Source organism: Danio aesculapii, chromosome 19 (assembly GCF_903798145.1).
Source record: "Danio aesculapii chromosome 19, fDanAes4.1, whole genome shotgun sequence".
NCBI classification, from domain to species: domain Eukaryota; kingdom Metazoa; phylum Chordata; class Actinopteri; order Cypriniformes; family Danionidae; genus Danio; species Danio aesculapii.
In genome coordinates, this window is record NC_079453.1 from 11,129,978 (window position 1) to 11,141,155 (window position 11,178).

At 33.6% G+C, this 11,178-nt stretch overlaps 1 protein-coding gene across 2 annotated transcripts in view; it reads left to right on the top strand.

Annotated features, from left to right (window-relative positions):
• setdb1a (SET domain bifurcated histone lysine methyltransferase 1a) overlaps positions 1 to 10,053 on the top strand; it is a 32,630-nt gene extending 22,577 nt beyond the window's left edge. Inside the window, exons 13-21 of one of the 2 annotated variants that reach the window (XM_056479810.1) lie at positions 81 to 445; positions 1,490 to 1,606; positions 2,956 to 3,125; positions 4,676 to 4,903; positions 5,000 to 5,050; positions 6,560 to 6,658; positions 6,765 to 6,961; positions 7,048 to 7,136; positions 9,703 to 10,053. In XM_056479810.1, coding sequence (XP_056335785.1) covers positions 81 to 445; positions 1,490 to 1,606; positions 2,956 to 3,125; positions 4,676 to 4,903; positions 5,000 to 5,050; positions 6,560 to 6,658; positions 6,765 to 6,961; positions 7,048 to 7,136; positions 9,703 to 9,820 — 1,434 coding nt within the window. In that variant the 3' untranslated portion in view covers positions 9,821 to 10,053. The remainder of the gene's footprint in view (positions 1 to 80; positions 446 to 1,489; positions 1,607 to 2,955; positions 3,126 to 4,675; positions 4,904 to 4,999; positions 5,051 to 6,559; positions 6,659 to 6,764; positions 6,962 to 7,047; positions 7,137 to 9,702) is intronic. The other variant, XM_056479811.1, reaches the window with a different exon arrangement.
• Positions 10,054 to 11,178: the final 1,125 nt, after the last annotated feature.

The following is an 11,178-nucleotide window of genomic DNA, read 5'->3' on the forward strand; positions in this document are numbered from 1 at the left end:
TCCTATTGTCTGAAAATCTCTTTAAATGGTAGTGTTATTGTATTTCTTTAATCGTTATGTCTTCTCTTTACTCTCTTTAGCTATTTTTCCACATTTTCTATCGTTCTCCATGTGGGCGAAGCTTGTGTGACATGCAGGAAGTGCAAGAATACTTGTTTGAAACGCGCTGTGACTTCCTCTTCCTGGAAATGTTCTGTATGGACCCATTTGTTCTTGTGAACCGTGCGCGACCCCCTTCAACAACCACAGGACAACCTCACCTGTACCTGCCGGACATCTCTGAGGGCAAAGAGGTGATGCCAGTACCCTGTGTGAATGAAGTGGACAATACCCTCGCCCCTAATGTCACTTACACTAAAGACAGGGTTCCAGCGCGAGGGGTTTTCATCAACACAAGCTCAGACTTCATGGTCGGCTGTGACTGCACAGACGGCTGTCGAGACAGGTACAGCTTTTGAGTCTAACTGTGAGTTTAAGCTTTCTTACCAGCTCTCAATATGTGAGATGTTGCAAATCTCTGCAGAAAATACTAGGAATGCACTGAAATGAAAATTGTGTGAAAACTGAAAATGCTTTATAATAATTTTTATTTATAAATTAAGTATTTTTGTCAAACTTTTTAAAATTTAACTCAGGCAAGAATACTACATGCAGTATAAATGTCCTGTCTGCAAGTTGTTCGAGCCTAATTTGCTTTTCTGATTAGCATGCACGATTCATATATAGATAAGTGTATGTGAGCAATATTATACTATGTCAAACTTTTGATTTATTTATAAAAAAAAAAAAAAATTCACTTTTTTTTTTATTTTTTTATTTATTTATTTTTTTTGCAATTGCACTTTGGTCAGCATAGCAACAACCTGCCCTTACGCGTCGCAAGACATTGAAATGAACAGGTTTCATATGGCATTACCTTGTCCAGTGTGAAAACCTTTTGCTGAACATTGCTCTGCAGTGCGGCCTAGCGTAGCATAGGCTTTTTTTATTACAGCTATTTTTTTTTATCCATTTCCGTCTTTCAGGCCAAAACCCAAAAATGCAAAAAAATTTTAGCGTCTGAAAATTCAGTGCATCTCTAAAAAATTCTTTAGGCTTATCATTCAGGTTATGTTTCCAAAAAAGTAATTTCAACAAAAATATTTAATGGATGGATGGATGGATAAATATATAGAGCTATTTCTAGATATAGCTATTTCTTTTTATGGTGTGATTAAAGCAGTCAACATAGACTCTGAACAAATAATTATTTTTGGATAAACAATTATCCCTGTTTATCCCCTAGTTCTTAACCAGAATCAGAATTTGTGTGGATTTTGTATTATTATTATTATTGTTCTCTGCAACTAACTGTACTTTTTTATTTTTTGATATAATGAATCACACTTCAGGGGGCTTAAAAATAAAATTATTATAAAAAACAATTAAATGCATAAATTTGATTAAATGCACACATTCCTTGATCATCTAGTATTTTGGTATGTGACAGGTCGAAATGTGCTTGCCACAAGCTGACCGTTGAGGCCACGTCCCTATGCACAGGAGGTCCAGTGGATGTTAGTGCTGGATACACGCATAAGAGGCTGCCAACAAGCATATCAACAGGGTTTGTAACATCCTCTGTCTGTCTCTGTCTGTCTGTCTGTCTGTCTGTTTCTCATTCGTTTACAGCAGAATAACCATTACACAATAAGATGAAGCATATCTTTGTTACATTTGTTCATTTTATTGTCATTACTGTCTATACACTAGCATTCACAAATCAATTCCGTTTGACTTTTATGCTCCCCAATGCTAGTTAAATATCAAAAAGTTTAAAACTAGAGTTGACAAAAGTACTCACTTCAGTACCAACTGGTACTAAAATATTTAAAAACACCCATTTCCTGCGAACAGTTGAGCACTGTTCTTAAACACAGCTGATTGGGTTTTGTGTTCACAGCCTCAACAACAGAGATGACTTCAAAAAAGTTGTTAGAGAAGCTGACTGTAGTATTGGTAACCTAGCAACTAACATTTATTTATTTTAATATTTGTTTGTGTTTGTAATTTTTTTTATGGGAAAAGGGCTAGGAATAATATTTGTTTCTATTTTCCTGTAAAACTATCCTGCTATTTTTTTTATTTATTCAATAAACAGATAAATAAACAAGCTTACAGGGTTCCTTTAGATAACATACACCTTTAGATAACATTCTCGCAACATTCTTATTATGGTCAAAGAGTGCTATTTTTTAAAGCTATCTGATCTTTAATAATGTTCTCAAAATGTTCCAGTTACATTTTTAAGTAACTGTTTATGGAATGTTTTTCTAAGATGTTTAATTGGAAACGCTATGATTGTTGTGTATATGTATGTGTGTGAAAATATATATATATATATTTGCATTTGTCAAATGCATGTATTTTTTTTTTGGTCTATTTTAATTTGTGTGTGTAACATTTGATTATAACAGCGTTTCCTCCAGAATTTTTTCAAGATGTGGCGGCAGGCCTTTTACACGGATCTTCCATGTACACTACCTATGGTTTTATTTCATGATGAATGTCATAATTGCAGTATTACAAGTTGAGTTTGCATTCATGTAATACTAGCATGCGAATCTCTTTGCTTGTGTGCCGATTTCCTCTGTTCGTGCATAAAACTTCTTGCACGCCCTTAAATATATGCTGCTCAAGTGCTGATTTTCTTGTGCGCTCTTCAAGTAAACTGTACTGAAGTGCAATTTAGTGCAATTATAACCTGCTGTAAAAAAAACCCTGCAAGAACTGAAGGTTTTGAATGAGAAGCTGTAATATATCGATAGCTGGAATGAATTTTGGTGTGGCGCCCCATGATGGAATAATGAATGTAGAGGAAACCATTGTATAATGTTTTTGGTAAAAATTATATTAAAGGTGTGTTGAAAATTCTTAATTCTCTCTTTCTCTCGCTCTCCATCTCTCTCCATGTAGGGTGTATGAGTGTAACCCTCTCTGCCGCTGTGACCCGAAAATGTGCAGCAACAGGCTGGTCCAGCATGGTATGCAGCTGCGGCTGGAGCTCTTCATGACACAACACAAGGGATGGGGCATCCGCTGCAGAGATGATGTGGCCAAGGGCACTTTTGTGTGCGTGTTCACTGGTAAGCCATCACAAATTTAAATCCGTACCATTTTAGACAAAAACATCAACTCAGTCAAAGTTCAAGTTGCTTTATTGGTATGACATTTTTTACAGTATTGCAAAAGCAAATTATGGGGGGAAAATGAATTTATTTTACTTTTCATTAAATATATATATTTTGCTTAGTGATATATTAACCAAACTTATTCTCTTTGACATTCTTGAATACTAATAAGCTTTTTTGCAGAAGTAGATTCCGCTGGCTGGAAAGATACAGCGACATCAATATCTGAAAATAACTTTAACTTCTTACTTAAGGGTTCCATGTGCAGCAGAGATCTGCTTAAGTTGAACACAGAATATTTGCAGGGCATTTGAGAAGTCTTATGCTTTTTAACTTTGTGCAGAGAGTTTGCAGAAAAGAGGAAGCAGATTTCTGGTGCAATAACAGTATATCTGCACAGAAGCTGATATTCAAACATGAGTTCAAACAACCCCTCTCTTCAATCTCTCTGTTTTTGTCTGTATAAATATTTGGGTCTGAGTTTAGGCAGTCAGTCGGTATTGTGTAATGGATGGGGTTTAGCTATACCAACACAGAGCTCTGTAACTGAATTATTCATTTGCATATTATAAATGACTAATAATATAAGTAATAATGATTTTGCATCAAAGAAAATCCTCTCTTTTTATTGAACACACATGGAATTTAGGTAAAACATTCCAACAAAATGTATAAAATATGTAATATATTAACATCATCAAATTAATAAAATGTACAGTAAATAAAAATACATGTTAAAGAGAAAAAAATGAATACTTTCTCTAATAATTATAAGAACTTAAATAAGTGTAGATTATTTAAATGAGACATGAATTTAGATGAACCATTTCTGGATGGTGTAAATATGTATTTTGCAGCCAGTTTAGATGACACTTCATCCTCGCCAAATACATGGTAAAGTCAAAAAATGAATACATTTTTGGGACGAGGAATATTTCTCTAGGTGTGGTGTATTTGTGGCTGAAAAGAAAGAAGCGTGTGTCTGTTTTTTAGGAATCCAGGATTTTTTTTGACTGCCTTTTTCTTATTTCTAGGTCATGATCACAGAGGTGATATTCAGAAAGCATTTCTGACTAATATCTTTGGCTTAGTCCCTTTATTCACCAGGTGTCGCCACAGAGGAATGACCCATTAACTTATCCAGCATATGTTTTACACAGCGTATGCCCTTTCAGCTGCAACCCAGCACTGGGAAACATCCATACACTCTCACATTCACACACACACACTACGGCCAATTTAGTTCATTTAATTAACCATAGAGCGTGTGTATTTGGACTGTGGGAGAAATCGGAGGACCTGGAGGAAACCAACACAAACACAGAGAGAACATGCAAACTCCACACAGAAATGCCAAGTAACCCAGCCGGGACTCGAACTAACGACCTTCTTGCTGTGAGGTGACAGTGCTAACCACTGAGCCACCGTGTTGCCCAGAAAGCATTTGTTTTTCTTTTAATTGTTTTAATGATAAATAATTGATCAGTTCTCTCACTCTCTCTCAGGTAAAATAGTGAACGAAGACAAAATGAATGAAGATGACACGGTGTCCGGCAATGAGTATTTGGCTAATCTCGACTTCATCGAAGGTGTGGAGAAACTGAAAGAGGGTTATGAGAGCGAGGCCTATTGCTCTGATACTGAGGTGGAAAGCAGCAAGAAGACCATAACCATGAAAACAGGGCCGTTATTAAAAAATTCACTTTATAAGGAGGACTCTAGCAGCGGTGAAGGTGTGTGTGTGTGAACATTCAACTTAATAGTCATGTGATTTTATTGTTTTTTTAGTCAATCGATGAGGTTTCCTTTTTGTCTCTTTCTTTTTATAGAGCCTATGGAGGTGGACACAGCAAAAGTTCAAGTGAAAGGTAAGACACAAGGTAGATGTTAATGTTTATGTACTATAAACAAAACACAGTTTATATATTTATATAATTGATTTTTTTTTTTGTATTTATATTTTATTTTTGCGGTTTTAATTTTAGGTGAGATTTAGTCATTTTAATACTTCAATTTGAACAAATTTTAGTTATTTTCTATAATGACTTTTTTTTAACTAATATTTTGATAAAAAAAAAAATTTATTTAATATTAGCAACAGTTGTTCAGTCTTCATACAAAAAAATTATTAAAATGGATTTTTTTACTAGGAATGCAACTTTTTCAAAAAGATTTTCTCTGATGCTGATACCTATAGCGATTGTATCTGCATCTTAAAAAAACTAGCAGAATATGAAAAGTTTGTGCTGTTGGGGATGTTTTCATCCACTCGGGTAATTTTGAGTCTTAATTTGGCCTAATTTTTCTCTCTGTTTCATCAAATGAAATGATTTTTGGTGATGAATCTGATTTTGACGCATATTTTTGGAAAATGCTTTGAAATTTAAAAAAAATGCAACAATACACTCTGTTCAAATTAACTACCCTTTCGTTATATTCGGGGCTGTTTTTGCCCCATTGACTTTCATTAAAATGACATTTTTTGATTACAAATCCATGACACCAAATCATTATGCAGTCTTGATTGTGTTTTTCCCTGTTGGAAAGAGCTAAAACTTTTCATTTTTACTGTTGATTATTAGTTGCAGTGGAAAAAAAAGCTTAGTTTCTGGATAAAAATTATATTAAGTATAGTTTGTGTGTGTGGTAGGACATGTGAAAGTGTAAGAGAGACCTTCAAAATAAGCCAGCTCTCAGATCATAGTAAACATAGTAAGTGTATTTATTCACGCGCACTATAATTTTACTCCATATAAAAGCTAGAAACTTTTTTTGCACAGCTCTATTTAAAGGGTTAATGCTGCCACCTAATGATCGACAGTTAAAATTAAAAGTTTAACTTGGCTTTGCAGTCAAAAAATGTCATTATAATGGAAGTCGATGGGGCAAAAACAGCCCCCAACATACTGAAACGGTAGTCAATTTGAACAGTACACAAGGGTTAATTTATTTAGCAAATGAATATTTCTTTAGGCCATTTTTACACTTAATTATGTCTTTACTTTGTCTTTAAATGATTAAAAGCTTCTATTACATGTGTTGTTTATGTTTTAGTTTAATATCACAGTACCCATTCAAGCTGTTCCACTGCAGCAGCAAAGTAATAATTTTCAACCGTAACGATGTGAACCATTTGTTATGCATAAATCTTGTAACAGTGAATGTTTGGTTGCACATGAATTTTGTTTTGGAATTTAAAGGTAATATTGCAATTTTACTCTATGCTTTGAATTACAAGTGTACATGATCTAAAGTTGTTATTACTTAAATCAGCAGTATTTTAATGCTGATGCAGCTACTTTTGACTCTCCATATTGTTTGATATATAGACTTATCCTAAATTACATCTAGCAACTAACTTTTTTCGCCTTGTTTTTGTTTCTGTTTAGTCCATGACAAACATTTAGATGAGAGAAAACCACCAAATAAACCACATGAAACACTGAAAGATACTCGGAAGAAAATTTGTGAGCCAAGGAGAAATGATGGTCAGTTTTTTATTTTTATTTTTTTATAAACCTTTTGTCTTTCTCATCTTCTGCTTTTAGCATGCATTACAATTGCTCAGTCTGTAATTTGTGTTACAAAAATCAGGACAAGAGGCTTCAGGCCCAAAGCGATGCTTCGCCATAAAGTCATTCCAGAGAAGAGTCAAACCACTAGAAACTACTGATGCACAGAATGAAAAAGCTAAAAGAGCTCCCAAAAACACACGCGGACTGTTCAACGACGAGGACGCCTGTTACGTCATCGATGCTCGGCAAGAGGGAAACCTCGGCCGTTATATAAACGTAAGCAAAAGTCATGGTTGTTTTCAAAAATGAACGATGCTATAATGTTGCTTTAATTTTGACATTTTTATCATTTCTCTCAACAGCATAGCTGCAGCCCCAATTTATTTGTCCAGAACGTCTTTGTGGACACACACGACCTACGCTTCCCTTGGGTGGCTTTCTTTGCTAGCAAGTCAGTGTCTTAATTCACACCAATCTGATTTTCATGTGAAAAGAGTGCAGATAAATCACCCATCGTTAAAAATGAGTGTTTGATTTGAGAACTGCATTTCATATAACGTTAGTAAATTAAATAAATAATTACCATTTTGACACAACCATGGGTACATTTCCCAAACAACGTCAAAATTTCCGGCTGAGCTATCATTGTGTGATGCATCGTTTGGGAAAAGAACGATGTAGTGACAAATGTTTCCCAAAAATGTAGTTTCTTTGTCATGGATCCATCGTTTAAACCACATTAGTTATAACGTTAAACTTTCATAATAACACTCTAAATGGGTGGAGGAACAACTTATAACTGTTTTATGCAAATTGTTTTAAAAGCGCACACATTGAAAAACATAAATCCAATATTAGTTTTAGTAAAAACAGGCACTCGTTTTCCATATTATTTGAAATGTATGTAAACGGCACATATAGGGCCGATGGATTTGGGAAACGAACTGTTTGTAACGACAGAATTTGTGACCTAAGTTGCCTAACGATAGTTTTCAGAAATGCACCCCAGGTTGTATATACAGTGGTCGGCGTAAATGAGTACACCCTATTTTGAAAATGAATGTTTTCATAGATTTCTCAGTGAATAGTAATATATTTTGCTGCATTTAAATGAAACCGATTTAATAAACATATATTTATTCAAATAATATTTTAATAAATATATTGAAATAATATTTTAGTCAAACATGTTTAGAAAAAGAAAGATAGTTTAAATTAATGTGAAATACTGCTAATTACAAACTACAAAATGTCAACAATTTAATAAATTTTTAGTTTCTCTTAATTTTTGCTCTTTTTTTTTTTTTTTTTTTTTTCTTTTTTTTTTCTTTTTTTCTAACATTAAATTATATTTTTCCATGCCATATCTTTTAAAATATGGAAATTAATTCTACCCCAGTATTTTCAATGGAGATTCTGCGCTAGCCTGCATAAATTTGAGCTACTCCTTTTTGGATCATCATCAAGCTGTTGTATCATTATTGTGTTAGATTAGCTCCAGATTTGGCTTCAGTACTGACTAGTCTAATGTATATGCACACATATAATATTGTAAAACATCCTATAGAAAATATGAATTTAAATGAGTGTAGAGTTAGATGTAGAATTGACCACTCGTTTATTGAAAGAACAAGAGAGACCAATTTGTGACTTGTGTAAAAAATATTCTGACTTTTATTTACTGATTTTAAATATTTTTGCATTTTAGTTGAATGTATGTTTATTTCTATTTTATTTATATATAATTATATATATAATTTTTTTTCTGTTATTTATTTATTATGTATACACTACCTGACAAAAGTCTTGTCGGTGATCCCAGTTGTAAAAGCAACAAATAATAACTTGACTTAGTTGATATTTTGGAAAAGTGTCAGAAGGTAGGTATCTGCTGAACTGCATCCCAATCATCACAAATACTGCAGAAGACCTCTATTGGAACCCACATGGACTCAAGAGTCTCTCAGATATCAGTCAAGTTTGGTGAAGGAATTATCATGGTTTGGGGTTACTTTCAGTATGGGGGCGTGTGAGAGATCTGCAGAGTGGACGGCAACATCAACAGCCTGAGGTATCAAGACATTTGTGCTGCCCATTATATTACAAACCACAGGAGAGGGCAAATTCTTCAGGAGGATAGAGCTCCTCATACTTCAGCCTCCACATCAAGTACCTGAAAGCAAAGTAAATCAAGGTGCTCCAGGATTGGCCAGACATGAACATTATTAGGCATGTCAAGATGGAGGAGGCATTGAAGATGAATCTTGCTGAACTCTGGGAGTCCTGCAAGAATGCTTTCTTTGCCATTCCAGATGACTTTATTAATAAGTTATTTGAGTCATTGCAGAGATGTATGGATGCAGTCCTCCAAGCTGATGGGAGACACAATGTTAATTCTTTTTCCACTGCACCATGACTTTATATTCTATACTGGACATTATTTCTGTTAAGTGACAAGACTTTTGTCTAAGCAAAGTCAGACCTTATAAATTAATTAAATCAAAACATGATCATATTTAATTTAGGTAAAATAAGCATAATCTAGAGGCCTTTGTCTTTCATATAAGCCACTTCTCATACCAAATGATCAACTAGAAGTCAAGTTATTATTTGTTGTTCCTAAAACTTGTAATGGCGACAAGACTTTTGTCAGGTAGTGTAATTGTGTGTAACTATTTTAGAGAATGTTTTGTTCAGAAATTATCTCCAGGAACAATTTGAATTTAAAGATCTTATTATCTTTTATCAGTATTGTTGTCATATGTTTTTTTATATTTATATAATTCTTGTTTGTTAAGAAGCTGCTATGTTTGTAAATTATATATTGAATATTTATTAGTAGTGTTTCTATCAATAAAGTCAATGCCACTAATAAGACATTAAAACAAACTGTACATAAAAATCTAATTTATAAAGTATTAATGCTCTGAATTGTTAACCATACAGTATATTATTGATCATGTAGACGATTATATGACGTGTTTTAATGCATTTTCTTTTCCATCTCTTTTTACCAGGCGCATAAAGGCAGGTACAGAGTTGACGTGGGATTATAACTATGAGGTGGGCAGTGTGGAGGGAAAGGTGCTGCTCTGCTGCTGTGGCTCATTGCGCTGCACTGGAAGGCTGCTCTGAAAATAAAACACGACACTCATTTGTTATAGACTGCTTCACCAGCCTATCTGAAATGGTAACGGTGCTGTTCAGAGGAGCGTTCTTGTCACATGAACCCAGTGGATATAAAAAGCGTAGTAAAATGTATTAAAGTTTGTGTTGTTGCGTTTGTTTTTATTGTTTTTAATGTATACAACAAATGTGAATACTCGCAATGTAGTCAACTGTGTAAATAAAATTTGAAAATATTCAAACACTATTTTTCTTGTGCTTTTTATCAAGTGTGTGAGGAAACCTTGGAGATTATGAATGATATCTTAAAATAAATGACGATTACAGCTATTTTTCTGTAGTTTTCTTATTGTGGTGACTTTGGTGTTCATTGTTGAAACTAGGCATGGGATGATTACTGTTTTCAAGGTGTAAAACCATCAAAATGTTCTGCTATTTCGTTCCCACTGTGCATGTAAGATTTTTTTATTTACGTTTTTTTGTTTGTTTGTTTTTAGAACGACAGTATCTCCAGCAGAAAAGATATCCAAACATGCCATTTTAAATTGTAAAGCAATCTGTGTATTTGAAACAAATGAAGACAGCAGAAGTCAATGATTCATTTGACTTATTTAGCCTGACATGTTTACTGTTCCAAAATATTTTAAATGTTTCTTAAAATAAAATATATTGTGTTCAAAGGGGAAACATTTTAGTTTTTTACCCAGACATTTAAAAAGACTTTATTTTACAGCAGTAATCACAATACCGTGAAACTGATCTTTTTATCTATGGTTATCACACTATCAGAATCTTATACCGGCCCATGCCTAGCCTAGTTAAACTGATGAATTTGGCTAACTGAACAATAATACATTTATTTTCAGTGTTGGGAAAGTTACTTTTGAAAGTAATGCAATACAATATTGAGTTACTCTCCAAAAGTAACTAGTAGCGTTACTTAGTAACATTTTACGGTAAGTAATGTGTTTAAGTATTTTTTTTTAAATGTAGGAGCTCTGCAATGCAATTATAAAAATAAAAATCTATCTATAAAAATCTGTTCAAAAATAGTAGGAAAGCTTCTTGAGAAGTTATAATACCGTGTGTATTACAAGAACCCCACAAGGCTGGCAAGGAACATCTAAAGGAAGTCTTACCGTTGATTTTAGAGTCCCAAGTTTTAATAAATGAAATGTAAAAAGTCATTTGTAAATCAGGCTGTCTTGGAGGTGAATATGGTCCGTGTAAAATGAATTCTTTTTTTGCATGTCTTTGTCTCTTTGTAGGAGTATTTATCATGCTGTTATGCAAGAAAATCTTAAGTCTGACAATAAAGTTTTGTATTATTATTGTATAAACAACGCATTATGTAACCTACAACTCTA